The 17,010-nt window shown below is 34.3% G+C and overlaps 3 protein-coding genes across 6 annotated transcripts; 1 reads left to right on the top strand and 2 right to left on the bottom strand.

The window, feature by feature from the left end:
• Positions 1–53: 53 nt before the first annotated feature.
• LOC145938921 (uncharacterized) lies at positions 54–1,128 on the bottom strand. Of its 2 annotated transcripts, XM_083042823.1 has the most exons (4): positions 1,072–1,090; positions 883–1,014; positions 624–750; positions 54–536 (listed from the first exon to the last, which is right to left on the bottom strand). In XM_083042823.1, exons 2-4 carry the CDS (start codon positions 1,004–1,006, stop codon positions 206–208), a joined length of 582 nt encoding a protein of 193 aa, XP_082898949.1. In that variant the 5' UTR covers positions 1,007–1,014; positions 1,072–1,090; the 3' UTR covers positions 54–205. The 2 variants fall into 2 exon arrangements, with proteins under 2 accessions (XP_082898949.1, XP_082898948.1); XM_083042822.1 differs by having other exon boundaries at positions 883–1,128.
• Positions 1,129–2,005: 877 nt separating this feature from the next.
• Positions 2,006–6,172, top strand: LOC145938919 (solute carrier family 35 member E1 homolog). The gene is made up of 3 exons (XM_083042821.1): positions 2,006–2,568; positions 5,074–5,282; positions 5,367–6,172. Exons 1-3 carry the CDS (start codon positions 2,241–2,243, stop codon positions 5,874–5,876), a joined length of 1,047 nt encoding a protein of 348 aa, XP_082898947.1. The 5' UTR covers positions 2,006–2,240; the 3' UTR covers positions 5,877–6,172.
• A 682-nt stretch (positions 6,173–6,854) lies between these two features.
• Grip (Glutamate receptor interacting protein) lies at positions 6,855–15,073 on the bottom strand. Of its 3 annotated transcripts, XM_083042819.1 has the most exons (7): positions 15,024–15,073; positions 14,844–14,886; positions 9,080–9,694; positions 8,228–8,739; positions 7,821–8,143; positions 7,322–7,543; positions 6,855–7,243 (listed from the first exon to the last, which is right to left on the bottom strand). In XM_083042819.1, the coding sequence occupies exons 3-7, from the start codon at positions 9,606–9,608 to the stop codon at positions 6,922–6,924; spliced, it is 1,908 nt and encodes a 635-aa protein (XP_082898945.1). In that variant the 5' UTR covers positions 9,609–9,694; positions 14,844–14,886; positions 15,024–15,073; the 3' UTR covers positions 6,855–6,921. The 3 variants fall into 3 exon arrangements, with proteins under 3 accessions (XP_082898945.1, XP_082898944.1, XP_082898946.1); XM_083042818.1 differs by lacking the exons at positions 14,844–14,886; positions 15,024–15,073 and having other exon boundaries at positions 9,080–10,246; XM_083042820.1 differs by lacking the exons at positions 14,844–14,886; positions 15,024–15,073 and having other exon boundaries at positions 7,322–7,531; positions 9,080–10,246.
• Between the last annotated feature and the right edge of the window lie 1,937 nt (positions 15,074–17,010).

The raw sequence follows: 17,010 nt of genomic DNA, 5'->3' as shown, positions 1-17,010 counted from the left end.
AATAGTATTTACAATTAATTAAGTTGAAAACCTATATAAAACTATACACTTAGTTTGTTTTTCATCGATAATAGTACATCATAAACAATTCAATAAGAAGAAAAATATGATAAACGCAATTTTAGTTTTACGTGCATATGAAATATTTATATATATAATTATACATATATATACACAATCTCTAATCGTAGATAAAAAATTAATGCTACACCTCGATTAAAATGTTATCTTTTAATTTCTTGTAGTTAAATTCTGGTTTTGAATATTTACTATTACAAACTATCATATCTGATTGGCTCAATATACTTTCTGGAGTGACGGCAGCTTCTTGAAATTTTAATAAAGTATCGTCATCCTCTATGATTTGTGAACACCTTCCGAGTTTCTCTTTGTGCTTTGTAAGTAATTCTGTGATTTCTTTAGTAGTTACAAATTTCTTCGATGTGCTTAAGAGTTTTATTCCAGAATTTTTATTCCTTTTCCATTTCTGTTTTATTAAACATTCAGTAGTTTTGTTTCTTTTTAATTTAATAGTCCTAAAAAAAAGAAGAACATTGATATTTACACAAAGAATAATTATTAAAATTAAAATGGCATTTGTAGATAATTACTTTGATACTTACCTCTCCAAAATTTCATCTAACTTATTAGCAATAAAATTTTGGAATGTGTCAGTAACACAAAAATTTGCAAATTTGTCCTGTTTTGAGCTTCTGAGAGATCTTGCGTTTGGTTTGTTGCTCTGCGAGTCTTTAAAAATTATAAAAAAAGTAATTAATATATTACAATTTCGTGATCATCAAAAAAGGTTGTATAAACACTTATCTATTCCATAATAAATTTTAAAAAAATGATATAAAAAGCAAGATTATGTTTATTTACCAGATTCGGCTCTCCCTGCGATATAAAGATTATCATTTAAAAATTCTTGATCGATCGCTTCTCGCAGAATACTTGGAGATATTTCATCCTCCGACGAGTCTATCAGTTCATCAGTCTTTTTCATCTTTAATCCTATAATTATATTCTATAATCCTATAATTATTTCTTTTGTAATAAAATTTTACGTACATATAAGGACACAACCTGACCACAGTATACTTATATACAGTAGGGACTAGGGATGCGCGATATTGATCGATTAATCGAAACGTCCGATTTTTTTTGTCGATTAATCGATTTTCAACTGCCGATGTTTTTGAGGTCCGATATATCGATTTTTGATATTTTTTGGTGAATATCGATGAGCACAGCCTCAAGCCGTATTACTAGATACAATTTGGTGATTTTTGCGCTAAATCAAAGAAATCACCAAATTGTATCTAGAAATTACTAAACTGCTGCTGCATTTCACACTGCTCATGAAATTTTATGATATCAAAAAGTTGATTTATTTTCAAATATCTTATGTAAATTTAATATAAAAAAATATGTTAATATTAAAAAAAAATTATAATAGTAATTAGATTTCAAATATTAAAAAAATTATGAAACTGATATATCGATTTTCCGATTTTTTTTTGCAATAATCGATTATTTAGTATCGGTTTTTTTTTATTTTTATCGATTCTTTTCGTATCGGTTTTTTTTTTCAAAATCGCGCATCCCTAGTAGGGACACAGCGTCGAAACCTTTGATCTTTTTCAGCTGACCTTTCAGCAGTCCGCCATGTCTTTAGGTTGCAGCACCGTATCAATATTTTTGTTGTACCCATTACTATTAAAACAATTTTGCGCGAAATATTTTCGATATATTATTTTATAGTCATTTTTTCTGAATAAAAATTTAATATTGCATAAAACGCGAAATCAAAATGATAGTATTGTAGTTTTACAGATTATATTTTACTATAAATGTAATCACAGTAATGGAGTTATTGGGTTCTTTATGTTGAACGGGATTGGCGTGACTTATAAAAATGATCGCTTACGATGCGCAAGCAAATCTGCGCGGCTGATTTGAGAACAAAAGACTGTCCCTAGTCCCTACTGTATGTAAGTATACTGTGACTGTGGTTCGGATTCTCCTCCTTCCTCAGTCCCGTCCGATCCTTATTAATGATTGCACGAGAAGCACCGGCGTGGCCCGGTTTTCAGGTTCCCCCGTCGACATTAATAACTACTGCCTGTTAGGCACCGTGAATTCTGATGGATATCGTGTATATTGTTGCGAGTGCACGCGCGATAAAGCGGTGAAGAGGGATCGGGAGTGAGTTTTGACCTCTCTCTCCTCGCGCGAACATGGATGATAGACGAAACAATCGTGAAGTGGTGACGATACTGTTCCTCTGCCTGCTGTGGTACCTGGTATCCAGCAGCAGCAATGTCGTCGGGAAGATGCTGCTGTCCGAGTTCCCGTATCCCCTCACCGTCACCATGGTCCAGTTGACCTCGATCACCCTTTACTCCGGTCCGTTCTTTAATCTCTGGGGCGTGAGACGATACTCGGCCAATATAACGTGGAGCTACTATTTGCGGCTCATCGTCCCCCTGGCTCTAGGCAAATTTCTCGCAAACGTGTTCAGCCACGTCAGCATTTGGAAAGTGCCTGTTTCCTATGCTCATACTGGTATGCATACTTAATGCAGCTCTTTGACAGTCTACGATATGGAAATTTAACAGATTGTCATTTGGGAGATTGGATTTTCTCACAAAATGTCAATGAACATATGTCCTGTTTGAGAAGTCAATGGGTCTGTTCTTTATAGCTGAACTGGCTGCGCCAATTCAGAGTTTATCGCTTTCCTTTCAATGTGGAGTAAAAAAGATACTACTCTGAACTGGTGCGAGCAGTTCAACTATAAAGAACAGATCTATTCTGAAAAAGAATGTCAATGAACATATGTCCTGTTTGAGAAGTCAATGGGTCTGTTCTTTATAGCTGAACTGGCTGCGCCAATTCAGAGTTTATCGCTTTCCTTTCAATGTGGAGTAAAAAAGATACTACTCTGAACTGGTGCGAGCAGTTCAATTATAAAGAACAGATCTATTCTGAAAATAATGTCAATGAACATATGCCCTGTTTGAGAAGTCAATGGGTCTGTTCTTTATAGCTGAATTGGCTGCGCCAATTCAGAGTTTATCGCTTTCCTTTCAATGTGGAGTAAAAAAGATACTACTCTGAACTGGTGCGAGCAGTTCAACTATAAAGAACAGATCTATTCTGAAAAAAAATGTCAATGAACATATGCCCTGTTTGAGAAGTCAATGGGTCTGTTCTTTATAGCTGAACTGGCTGCACCAATTCAGAGTTTATCGCTTTCCTTTCAATGTGGAGTAAAAAAGATACTACTCTGAACTGGTGCGAGCAGTTCAACTATAAAGAACAGATCTATTCTGAAAAAAAATGTCAATGAACATATGTCCTGTTTGAGAAGTCAATGGGTCTGTTCTTTATAGCTGAATTGGCTGCGCCAATTCAGAGTTTATCGCTTTCCTTTCAATGTGGAGTAAAAAAGATACTACTCTGAACTGGTGCGAGCAGTTCAACTATAAAGAACAGATCTATTCTGAAAAAAAATGTCAATGAACATATGCCCTGTTTGAGAAGTCAATGGGTCTGTTCTTTATAGCTGAATTGGCTGCTCCAATTCAGAGTTTATCGCTTTCCTTTCAATGTGGAGTAAAAAAGATACTACTCTGAACTGGTGCGAGCAGTTCAATTATAAAGAACAGATCTATTCTGAAAAAAATGTCAATGAACGTAGGTTCTACTTTAAATGTGCGATTGAGGAATCGAGATTCCTTGATTCTTCGCTGCGATGCGTGCATTCAAGCTTAGAGAGCACATTTTGAGCATTTATTATAAAACTGAATTGTAAATAAATGATGTTTGTATGTTCTCTTGTTTTGTTTGCTTTGATTTTTGAAAGTTTTACTTCTCTTACCAAGCATGTGATTTTACTATGATAGCGGCAACATTTTTAAATTTCTATAACTACTTTAATATTGAAAATAAAACCAATGTTCATTGACATTTTTTTTATTCAGAATGACTGGCCCAAACAATCTGTCGAAATTTGTTATACTCGTTTTGAATCACCCTGTAGTTCTGAAATGAAATATTAAGTGCAACAATTTTTTACATGTTGCGAAAATATCCACAATTATTATCAAACATTCTGCGATAAAAAATTTTAAAAATTTGACAATATGGAATATCCAACTTGATACGCGATGCTTGAGTTGCATAATCTTGTTCCTTGGCAAGATTTTATATTATATAAACAGCAATTTACAAGTATAGAATTTTGATAATAATTATGGATGTATTCCATTTTAATTAATGGATATTTTCCAGCAACAGAACATAATTTTTAAAAATTGTTCTATTTGAAAACTAATCATGTGACGAATCATTGTTTATGTGTGTTTCTTGCTGGAAAGTTTGCTATAGCTTTTTTATTTCATTGTCAAAATGTAGAGTCACTCTTTCCAGTGTAGAGTAAAAAAGATAATAAATTTAATTAGTAGCCAGTTTAGATAAGAACCAGATAAGAAACAGACCTTATGTTATGTTGCTGGAAAGCACCCAATAATACATCACATATGAATGAGTGTGAATGAATATGCACATGTGTGCATGTTGCGTGTGTGTATGTGTTTGAATAATTTAATGTTGCAAAAATACTGGCAGTCTATTGAAACCATCGACATATATTGCTTATGCAATATGGGATGAGTTTTTTAATTCATCGATTGATCAATCGCATGATGCGCAAATACAGCAAAGTGCTGAATTAAAAAACTCGCTCATGACTTGCGTAATGATGAATATATAAACAATATTTGGAAAAAATATTTATGCAATTATGTACATGTATATATTAAGAAAGAGTATTATGAAAAGGGAAATTTAGAATTGTCAAATTTTTTATGTCACTGTACTGTTATATATAGATATAAAAAAAGAAACACAAATATAAATGTATCATTAAATAATCTAACTATGATTTTTATCAGTATTTTGAATATAATTCCATAAAAAAGAATCTTCATGTACACACCGTGTTTGCTTTAGTTTTACATAAGTCTTATATTATCTTATATTAACTAAAGTTTGGCTCTGTCCCAGTGAAGGCTACAATGCCCTTCTTTACGGTAACCCTATCAAGAATAATACTTCGGGAGCAGCAGACATGGAACGTCTACCTGAGCCTGGTACCAATAGTCGGTGGGGTAGCAATTGCTACGCTGACAGAGCTTAGTTTTAACATGATTGGCCTGATAAGTGCGTTAGCATCCACTATGGCATTTTCCTTGCAGAATATTTACTCCAAAAAGGTAAAGTGTGTGTAATCAAATCTCAACGAAACATTTAATTCTACGTCTTACGTTAACTAAACCTTCCAATTTATTCGTTTACAGGTACTGCATGACACAGGGATACATCACTTGCGGCTACTACACATTTTGGGTCGTCTGGCTCTGTTTATGTTTCTACCAATTTGGGGTATATACGATCTATACGGTTTGGTATATGAACCGATGATGAAATCATCGACGGAGATGAGTTACTACATATCAGGATTGTTATTTTTAGACGGTATATTGAACTGGTTTCAGAACATTATCGCGTTTTCCGTGTTATCTATCGTGACTCCTTTAACATACGCGGTAGCCAGCGCGAGCAAACGTATATTCGTGATCGCAGTAACGTTACTCGTGCTTGGCAATCCAGTTACATGGCTGAATATATTTGGAATGACTATGGCCATATTTGGAGTATTGTGTTACAATAAGGCTAAATACAACCAGAGAATTGAGAAACAGAAGGAGACGATTCTTCCGAAATATCATAATCTAACGCAGAATGGTAATAGTTCTTTCATGGTAAACGGATTTGCCAGTAAACAGCATCAATTATTAGCAATCTAGTCTCAATTGATAGTTTTATTTTGACGAATTCATGAGTTTTCTGGCATCTATTTATCTCCTTTTTATCTGTCTATGGATTAGTTTCATTCGCGCGCAATAAAATACTAAATATAAATTGTTATGTTTGCGTATAATCAGCCAGATACATAGAAGAAACTCATGATCAATTATTGCGTATGTATGTGTGTGTATTTTTGACTTGTATAAATATTGCAGAAAAATCGTGATTTATATTTCTCGAATTTAATCGTGAAAAATTACAATACTTCTTAGCTAATAAAAAATATATTTTCGTACTGCGCTCGTTGTGAATTTGATTTAGTTTTTGAATTCTGAACCTGCTGGTAAGGTATGATTGCATAATTCAAAAGTATAGTCTCTTAGCTGATTGCTGGTTCAATTAGCATTAACGACGAAATTACATTCCTGCAAATCGCTTAGAATATATGAAAGGTATGCAATGTGTTATGACATCCTGTATTTGACAAATGTGATGCAGTATTTATTAATATATAGAAACTGAAAATTGTGTTAAATACTAAATAATTAAACGGTTACAACACGGTTTATGTACTTTTGAACATTGTACAGACCATATTCAGTGTTGTTTCAATTTTATTTAAATTTCTTCGGTTTTTAATCCATGTGAGAGAGAACTTAAATATGTTTTTTATAAGTGTCAATATACTGTACAGACGCATGCGTGCGTGCAAGTTATATTTAGGAGGAGACGTTCTAGCTGGAAAACCAATCTATACATTTATTTTTATAAATATACACGTGTACAAAAATATATCGAAAGCATTATATATATATGCTTATTATGCTCGAGGCAATTGCTCGTATATAAAATTGCAGTCATGCCCCAAAAATAACTGCCAGTATCAACAGTGTTCAGTTTATTACATAATTTTTAACATATTTTAATATAATTAATGATAAAGTATTCTTTAAAATAAAAGATTTTTAATTGAGTCACGATGATATACTGGCAGTTGATTATAGATGATCATGATTATTAGATCGTTATAGATATTTTATCGATTTACAAAGTTTTTATAATGTTTTGTGGGAATAAGAGTCTCGCTACGGTCAGATCTAGACGCGATCCGGCTGCTGCGATGAGCGGAACCGTCAGACAACAGTCGCAGTCTTCCGTACTGGCCTCGTTCACTCGAAGAATTCTGTCGTAAGGTCGCAGAACACCGTCGCAGGGTCCGCCGGGCCGTAAACGATTTATATAGACCCCCCGTTCATAAAGGCCGTCCGATACTGAGAAGCCAAAGTCTTCGTAAACAGGATCCTTGCGCAACGACACATGCACTATCTGCTGGGCTTTGTTGTCGGAATCGCCGCATTCCTGTACTCTAAAAAACAAGAAACATTATATAAAGAAACGATTATTGTCAAATAAATTTGTTGATCGTAAGTTGATCGATCGATACCCTGGATAAGATGGCATTGATAAGTCCAATTGTCCGCTGTCTACAGAGACGGTATCCCAAATTCTCAATATTTCTGGCATAGTAGTACTCTCTCCCAATTCGCCCCAAGAATCCACCGCGCTGTCCACACTAGGAAGACTCTCTCTAGCCGAACGTAACGCAGTTGTTGGAAACTGTGGCTGGACTGTGTCGCTTCCTATACTAAGCTTTCTGCAACAATCTCTGTAGAGCTTTTCTTTCGAGTATATTATGAGTAAACAGCTTCCTATCTCTATTAATTATCGAAAAATTTGTTTTAAAAAATTCTTATTTTTTTATTTTATCAACTTATATATTGCATAATTATATAATCTTACTGCAAGTTATATACATCAATAATAAAATATAATACATGTAACTATATAAATAATAATTTTTAATAAAAATTGTATTTTTGTCCCCAAAAAGTCGATGCTCAAAAATTCAACATTTATAGAAGATGTTTTTCATTATCAAATACCTTGTTTCTGTTGAATTAGGATCTGACTTTCTGACAGTTAAGGCAACTACTGAGCTGCCGGGTCGATGCAATAATTGAGCGGCTTGTCTTAAGTCTCCAGAATCTAGATTCTCTCCGTCTATCGCGAGCAACCTGTCGCCAGATGCTAAGCTGCCTGTTCGATAAGCAAGTGATCCTCGACGAACTTCCGTGATTATTAAATCCTCATTCACCGTAAGACCCAAATCGGGTTGACCACCTAACGGCCTCGTGACTCTGACTGTGAAAACTCCGGAATTCGGAACCACTGGTCCACCCACTCTGTATTCTATCACCAGCTCGATCTGATTGTGCCAAAGTAAACAAAAATAATTAATAAAAAGATATTTCATCTCCTATTTTTGTAAAAGTTTAAAAAAGATGTTCACCAATTGCGATGTCTCAAGTATATTAGCTACTTCACTTGGTTGCAGATCGCGTAACATCCTCCGGTTGATCGCGATAGCCTTATCGCCAGGCAAAAGGACACCGCTTCGTTCTGCCGGGCCACCAGCTTCCAGGAAGCTCACGGTGTAATTCATGCGATCTTCGACCAGCTTAAGCGCGAGCCCGAAACCCCGATGATCCGGTCGCAGGACGACCGTCAGACTTTCCTTCATCTGCAAGCTTTGACTCGAGTTCTGCTGAGCTTGCGGCTGCGCTCTTCTTTTCACTGTCCTCGGAGATCGCGGTAATATTTGCAGCCTAGCGATACGACAACTCTCGGAATTGTTTCTAAGCAACTTTGCGGCGGTCGTCGCATCCTGGACAGGCGTGTCGTCCACGGCCAAAAGCCGATCTCCCACTTGCAGAGCACCACAACGATCCGCTGTGCTCGCTGGACGGAGACTCTCTATATAGATTCCGTTCGGTGTCTCTCTCACGGTTAAACCCAGCTCTCCTGAAGATTTACAATTCATATTTCAAGTTAATATTCGTTCGAATGTTCATATTTTTAACATTTTGTCAGGACCGAAGGTTCCCAGACAGCACCATGTCCAAAATTAGGACATAATATCTTTAAGAAGTCTTCAAGACCACAGATAGCAAAAGTATTTTGACGTCAAAATGATATTATAATAATTACTGTGGCTATCTGGGACATGTTTAAGAAGTCTTATGATAGAAAACATCTTAAAGACGTCTTATCTCGATTTTGGACATGTTTTGATTTTGGTGCTGTCTGGATTTATTCTAAGCGGGAGTTCTTCCCTCGCGTTTGAGGGAAACACGATATATACCCGAAAAACTGCGTTCCAGCTGAATGAGCAACGGACCGGAAGTGGCCGCTCGCGCCTCTTCCATGTTCGCGACATCGTACTCGATCGTGAGAGACGCGACAGGTGCATCCGAACTCTTCTTAAGCGCTCGCTGAGCCTCCGCCAGGGTGAGTCCCCGCAATTCGGTGTCATCTACCGCCAGCAACCGATCGCCAGGTCTGACTCTTCCTTCCTTGGCAGCCGGACCGTCTGCTTTCACCCCCGTCACCATCAGAGCTTTGGATACTCCGCCACGAAGAGTCACGCCGAGGCTGCCACCCTCTCGCTCCACTCTGACTTGCGCGACCTTCGAAGAGACACTGAATGATGATGATAGACCGATGACATTCATCGCTTCCTGATCGTTCAAGAGCATAGAGCTGTGAGGATGGTGTTGTATTTGCGTCTCTTCCACTCTGCTTGAGTCGGAATTCGCAGACGCGGCGATGCTTCCCGGTCTAGCACGATTCTTGTGCGAACGCATAGTCGTTAGCCTTAATGAACTGAACATCCTTCTTGATCCTTCTGTGCTTCCTCGATTCAGGATCACGAGCCAATATGTATTTTGCTCGAATTAATTCAGCAAAACAATTGTCACTTCAAGAAAGAATAAGACAATCTTTTGATGATATATAGATGCGGATATATGAACATTTTATTTTACGTTATATACTCATCTCGTCGAATGAAGAGCATTCTTTAGTAAATTAAAACCGATTATTAATGAAAAATAGAGTATATACTCTTTCTCAGCTACTTTTTAATATCTAATAATAAATTTACTAAAGCTATAAACGCACTCATGTGTGGAGATCAAAGATATATATACATATGTCTAGCCATATATTACTCGTATGAATTTTCAGAGTATTGGCTTAAATTGGCAAAAAATAGATCTTTCACTGAACAGAGAAGCAAAAGAATAACGCATATGTAAAAAAAAATCAGATCTTAGTGGCACAATCACGATTCTTTTTGCTCACGGGGTAAACAAGTTGTCTTTGTTCGATTCTCCGGGCGCAGCGTGAAACCACCGCGCTCTTACCGCGAAGAAAACTCCTTATAACTGAGTGCAGAGCTATAACAACTCACGAGATGTGGCTTTCAAAAATAACTCCTCCAATATAGGGCCGTATCATCGTTGCAGACGAACGGATCTATTTATACTTATGATGACATGGCGTACCTTCGTTTTACGTGAGAACTTTATGCGGCCCTGTGTGGACGCTTATTCGCGGTTGCCCTAGCGTTAAATGAGATTGTGCGTTTCTTATTAAATCTTAGGCTTAGCTGATACATTCGTCCGAAATGCCTACACTCAAGTACCATATAAGAGTTCAACGTACAGTTTATTACGGCTATATACTCTTTTATAAGCATATTAAACGCGTTACAAATCAATCAAATTTACACAAGCATAAGTGAACACACAGAAAAAAAGAACCAATATATTATTATTATTAATTTTCTTTAAAAAATTACTTTTTTAAAGAAAATAAATAATAATAAATATATTGATTCTTAGAAAATGTGTGTTTATATCAAGTAATCAAATATAAAATAATCTAATCTCCTATAATGGTATTTCATTAATAATATAATTGAATAAACTTCCACTGTATTTTTCTATTCACAATTTTATTAATATATGTAATTGGAAATAGCTTGACATGTGTCGAATCCTTGCGACTATTATATACATTTATATATATTTCGAATAAATCAATATTACAACAGATTTTTGCAGAATTGTTATGCAAATGTTTATTTGAAACATTTCTTATTCTTGTTATAAATATATTTTTATTATTTAATATTTTGTAGTTTATTTATTCCATTATTAAAAGTTTATTATTATTTACAATTAGTTATTAATTTTTATTATTATATAAATTATTAATTATTATTAATTATTAATTGTAAAAGCAAAAGACTCGAAAATCTTTCTTCTATCCTTTTCTATATATAAGATCCCTTTCTAAAAAAAGGCATGTTATTGACATTGTTGTCGCTTTTCTGCGATACTAATTGGCTGTCTCGATTCGCGTTGTGCATTATATTCATAGCATCGAGCTGGGATTATTTCAATCGTTTTTATATCTTACTAGAACAACATAAGCGCGCGCTACGCGCGCGCCATTCTTCGATTTTATATAAAAAGAATGATATTTTTATATAAAGTTTGTTTAAACTTGATTAATATTTTTTGACAGAAATCAGCTGACTAAAGCGTTAATTTGATAATTAAATTTTAAAATAATAGTATGTAATAAAAATTATAAAGTAATAATATGTTTTAAATAAAATGTTATAGTACTTTAAACTCGATTAATATTTTTTCACAGAAATCAGTTAATAACTGTCAAAAGATATTAATAAAGTTTAAACATACTATAACATTTTATTTAAAACATTATTTTATAATTTTTACTAATTATTCTTTTAAAATTTAATTAACAAATTAACATTTTAATCAGTAAATTTCTATCAAAAAATACTAATAAATCGTTAATTTGCTAATTAAATTTTAAAATAATAGGTTATAAAAATTTAAATGGAAATATGTTGTAAATAATATGTTATAATGCCTTATCTGCGATTAATATTTTTTGATAGAAAGCACCTGATAACTGTCAAAAACATTAATCGAGTTTAAGGAAAATTATAACATATTATTTAAAACATATTATTTTAATTTTTATAACACATTCTTATTTTAAAATTTAATTAGCAAACAAATTAACGCTTTAATCAGCTGATTTCTGTCAAAAAATACTAATAAAGCGTTAATTAAATTTTAAAATAATATTATGACATAAAAAGTAAAATAATGATATGTTATAGTACTTTTTAAACTCGATTAATATTTTTTGACAGTTATATCAGCTGATTTCTGTATCATTCTTTTTAACATAAAATTGAAGAATAACGCGCGCTTGTGTTGTTCTAGTCCTTTTCTAAAAAAAAAACATGTTAAATCAATTCCCGCAATTATTGTTGACAATCATCGCGAGGATCAGCAGTTTGACAGTTTATCCAAAATTAAATTAAATTAAATAATAATATGTTTTAATATTTTAAATTGGATTAATATTTTTGACAGTTATGAGCTGATTTTTTCAAAAAATATTAATCGCGGACAAATAAGTTTATATTAAAAGAATATATTATAACATACTCGTATAATATTATTTACATATCTACAACATATTATTATAATTAAAATTATAATATTTTGTAAGTAATAAACACAGAGGATTTTATCTTAAAATTTACCCTGAAAATCATGGTAACAAATCGTGGGACAATATGATATGGAAAGAATTTTATGAGAGTTTCTCTGATTAATATTTATCACAATAATAATATCTATTACAATAAAATATTAAATATGTTTGATTAATTTTACTATGCAGTTTAGTAAGAAATAACCCCAGCTCATTTGCTTTAATAACATAATTTTTTAAATATGACACATATAGATAATATGAGATTTTTAAATAATCGAGCTGGAGTTAATTTTTTAATCAATTTACATATATTCTTGCCCAAATAAGATATTAAAACGATTGGAATAATCCCAGCTCATTTGTTTTAATAATATAATTTTTTAAATATGACACATATAGCTAATATGAAATAGTTAATTAATCGAGCTGGAGTTAATTTTTTAATCAAAATACATATATTCTTGCCCAAATAAGATATTAAAACGATTGGAATAACCCCAGCTCATTTGCTTTAATAATATAATTTTTTAAATATGACATATATAGGTAATATGAGATATTAAAATAATCGAGCTGGAGTTAATTTTTTAATCAAAATACATATATTCTATTAAATCGATTCTAAAGAAGACTGCGCAAGCAAATTTTAAAAATCTTAAAAATTGACAAAGTTAGCTCTTGGACGAATAAACTATTGTTTATAACTTGTGAACTGCTCAACTACAAACGAAAGGAAAATCACTACAAACAACTACAAACGATTCTAAAGAAGACTGCGCAAGCAAATGTGCGATATCTTTAAAATTAACAAATTTACCTCTTGGATGAATAAACAATTGTTTATAACTTTTGAACCGCTCAACTACAAACGAAAGGAAAATCACTATAAACAACTACAAACGAAATGCTATCATTTTCCGTTTTAAAAAATTAATATTTAAAAAGTCGGGTGCTAGGTTCACATAGCTGAATAAACATTATATATTATAAAACATTCGTAATATAAATTTATTGTAAAAGTATGAATTAAAACAATAAAATGTGTTTAATAGTTTCAATAGTTTAGTGACGAAAACTCGATATTACTCTTTTTTCACTACTCCGAGATTGAGAGCAATTATTTTTATAAATTTAATATTATAAAGAAGAGCAACACCCTGGACGATTTAGTAAAAGATTTGGGTTATCACACACACACACACACACACATACACACACACACACACACACACACACAACCATAAAGAAATACTGATATATATTCGAGATAAAATCGGTAACAAAATAAAAAAAGTAAAAATAGTATTTAAAAATAGTATTTAATTGTGTTATTCAGAACAAAGATGCATACATCATTTTATCGTTAACGATAAAAAGATAACAAAATTTCAAATAATCTATTCAATAAAATGCAGCTGTTAATAAAAATAACCATCTGCAAATTATACATAATTAATATATTATAATTAATATATATAATAATTATATATAATTAATATATATATAATTATATATAATTAATATATATATAATTATAGTTCTTCTGATCTGCGAATAATAGATATTATAAAAAATATATCAGAAAATTACGATCACGAATTTATTTCTTAGAAAAATTATCGCAAATGTTCCAAATTATCACGAACTAGAACATTTGACGATTTCGTTTTTTTTCGATAGGTAAAATGTTGATCTTCCGATAACTAACTATAAGATCAATATTTTCTAGATTGCTAATAAATTCTAAAATTATACAAAAACTTCATATTTAGTTCAAGCAGACTTTGATTTCAATAAATTATGTTATAAAAATATCGAAGAAATTACGCATTTTTAAGCAAAAAGAAAATATATATCAAATTTGACTGTAAAATGCTTCAAATTATTAAAAAGATTTTAAAAACTAATTTATTTTTAATTACCTAAAAATTGCTTTTAAAAACTAATTATTAAATAAAAATATTTCTCTCTTAAATTTGATTGAGGTTTAAACCTTTCTTAGAGAGCATTCTTAAAGATTTGATCTTGTACATAACTCTTTTATACAAAACCATTTTGTTTTATTTTCAAATTTTCAGTATATATTTAAATATTGTATTATGTTTTTACGAATTTTTCGGGGCCAAACAGAAATTATTTTGTTTCTAGAGTGGGCCATTTCATAATAGTACAATATTTGTATATTTTAATACATAACACAGAAATAATCGCCAGAAAGTTTTAATCGTGTTCATGAATATGTAAATGTACACACATGAACAAAAAAAAACAAAAATATTTAACACTTTTATTTGCTTGTCATATATTTTTTAGTTTTTTTTTAAAGAAAACTATGTACTTTATTGTTTTAACGAAAAAGTTAACATATTTTTCTTTCTTAAATCTTTCTTTATATAAAGTTAACATATAATTTCTTAATTTCTTTGTCGGAATTGCGCTCTAATTAATTTCTGGCGATTAATCTACATATACAGGTAATGTTATACATATATTGTATATACATGCAATACACTCACCGATACGGTGCGGAGCTTTATAGTATACAAAGAGTTTCTTGATCTATAACATATAAAAAACACAAATTATATTTATATACAAAATAAAAATTTAAACAATAAATTTATATAAATTATATATTTATTTATATATTTATATAATATTATATAAATTTCTCTCAATTACTATCTGATGCTTACCGCATGGTTGCTTCGCCGTTGCCCGATGCCACCCCGGGCCTCCTCCTCGTAGAAGCTTCGAAACACTTGCACTCGTTACTTTTTTTCGCTCGCGTCGCGGCGACGCCCAGATTTTAGATATCACATTTTCGACGCGTTTTAAAATGCGAGAATCGCGAGAGCTTATTCGCGCGCGAATAGAACCGACGCTCTGTTTTCGCGTCGCCGCTTTTTTCGAGGCCAACTTATCGGAGGTGGGCCTAACCTCATCGAACGACGATGATGCGACTCCCCCGCGACGCACTCAGGTTAGGTCAGGAGTCGCCGATATTCCAAGAAATGGGCACTACATTTCACTATGTTTTATATTTCACAATTAACGACATAGAAATCGCGAATCGACAACGCCGAAAAACTCCGGAAACTCGCGTCGAAAGCGGAAATTCGATCCGACCGTGTACTTAATGAAGTCGCCTGCGTATCGACTCGCCCGTGCGATCGCGATCACGATGTCGGTACACGATTTCGCGACGCGATCAGATTTATACGATAATTAAGCACGTTAAAACACTAATCTCACACTCGTACTGTCGCGGACCGACGATGAGCGCGCAAATGTCGATCGCGAACAACGAAAATGCACCTAACAACAATTATGCAAGTGACGGACGCCGGACTGGCACTGCCAGTTACGAGACGCGCAACACGTCACACGTTGCGACAAGATGGCCGAATCCCAAGCAGTGTTGCCAATTTCAAGGGCGAGCCTTGAGCCGCGGCTGCTGGTGGGTGGAGCGGTGTGGTGGGGGCTCGGGGGTGCGCGCGCCGTTTCGTCACATGGCTGCGTCACGCGGTTCGGTGTGCCCCCCACCACCACCTCTGCGCAGCCTACAAACCACGTGACGCGGTCACGTGACGAAACGGCGCGCGCACCCCCGAGCCCCCTCCACGCCGTTCCCCCCACCAGCCGCCGCGGCTCGCCCCTGAAATTGGCAACACTGGCCCGGACCGCCCAGCCGACCCCCACCACTACGACTTGGGACTCGGCCATCTTGTCGCAATGTATGACGTGTTGCACGCCATATATACGCAGCGACCCCCACCACTACGCTTGGGACTCGGCCATCTTGTCGCAACGTGTGACGTGTTGCGCGTCTGCGCGTCTCGTAACTGGCAGTGCCAGTCCGGCGTCCGTCACTGTACAGCTGTTGTTAGGTGCATTTTCGTTGTTCGCGATCGACGTTTGCGCGCTCGTCGTCGGTCCGCGACAGTACGAGTGTGAGATTAGTGTTTTAACGTGCTTAATTATCGTATAAATCTGATCGCGTCGCGAAATCGTGTACCGACATCGTGATCGCGATCGCACGGGCGAGTCGATACGCAGGCAACTTCATTACACGGGCGAGTGTACTACACGGTCGGTTCGAATTACCGCTTTCGAAGCGAGTTTCCGGAGTTTTTCGGCGTTGTCGATCCGCGATTTCCACGTCGTTGAATTGTGACATATAAAACATAGCGATCGGCGATTCCTGACCTAATCTGCGTCGCGGGGGAGTCGCCGCATCATCGTCGTTCGATGAGGTTAGGTCCACCTCCGATAAGTCGGCCTCGAGAAAAGCGGCGACGCGAAAACAGAGCATCGGTTCTATTCGCGCGTGAATAAGCTCTTGCGATTCTCGCGTTTTACTGAAACGCGTCGAAAATGTGGTTTTTAAAATCCGAGCGTCGCCGCGCGTCGCGAACGAAAAAAAGTAACGCGAGTGCAAGTGTTTCGAAGCTTCTACGAGAAGGAGGCCCGGGGTGGCATCGGGCAACGGCAGAGCAACCATGCGGTAAGCAGATTATATTATAATTAAAAGAAATTTATATAATATATAAATATATATATTAAATAAATATATAAATAATAAATTATATAAATAAATATATAATTTATATATAATTACATATATATATATAATTTATATAAATTTATTCAAATTTTTATTTTGTATATGCATCTTAATTG

Source organism: Prenolepis imparis, unplaced genomic scaffold, assembly GCF_030444845.1.
Source record: "Prenolepis imparis isolate NDT839.2.m4 unplaced genomic scaffold, iyPreImpa1.0 SCAF_7, whole genome shotgun sequence".
In the NCBI taxonomy this organism is placed as follows: domain Eukaryota; kingdom Metazoa; phylum Arthropoda; class Insecta; order Hymenoptera; family Formicidae; genus Prenolepis; species Prenolepis imparis.
This window is presented reverse-complemented; position numbering and strand designations above follow the sequence as displayed.

What these genes read in the sequence shown, in the direction of transcription:
- LOC145938921 (XM_083042822.1), bottom strand. Translation starts at nt 1,006, where the DNA reads ATGAAAAAGACTGATGAACTGATAGACTCGTCGGAGGATGAAATATCT. An exon ending in CGCAGGGAGAGCCGAATCTG is followed by an intron (nt 751 to 882) that starts GTAAATAAACAT and finishes TAATTTTTAAAG; the next exon opens with ACTCGCAGAGCAACAAACCA. An exon ending in TTAGATGAAATTTTGGAGAG is followed by an intron (nt 537 to 623) that starts GTAAGTATCAAA and finishes TCTTTTTTTTAG; the next exon opens with GACTATTAAATTAAAAAGAA.
- Grip (XM_083042819.1), bottom strand. Translation starts at nt 9,608, where the DNA reads ATGTTCAGTTCATTAAGGCTAACGACTATGCGTTCGCACAAGAATCGT. An exon ending in GCTGGAACGCAGTTTTTCGG is followed by an intron (nt 8,740 to 9,079) that starts GTATATATCGTG and finishes GTAAATCTTCAG; the next exon opens with GAGAGCTGGGTTTAACCGTG. An exon ending in CCTAATTCAACAGAAACAAG is followed by an intron (nt 7,544 to 7,820) that starts GTATTTGATAAT and finishes AAAGCTCTACAG; the next exon opens with AGATTGTTGCAGAAAGCTTA.
- LOC145938919 (XM_083042821.1), top strand. Translation starts at nt 2,241, where the DNA reads ATGGATGATAGACGAAACAATCGTGAAGTGGTGACGATACTGTTCCTC. An exon ending in TGTTTCCTATGCTCATACTG is followed by an intron (nt 2,569 to 5,073) that starts GTATGCATACTT and finishes GCTCTGTCCCAG; the next exon opens with TGAAGGCTACAATGCCCTTC. An exon ending in AGAATATTTACTCCAAAAAG is followed by an intron (nt 5,283 to 5,366) that starts GTAAAGTGTGTG and finishes ATTCGTTTACAG; the next exon opens with GTACTGCATGACACAGGGAT.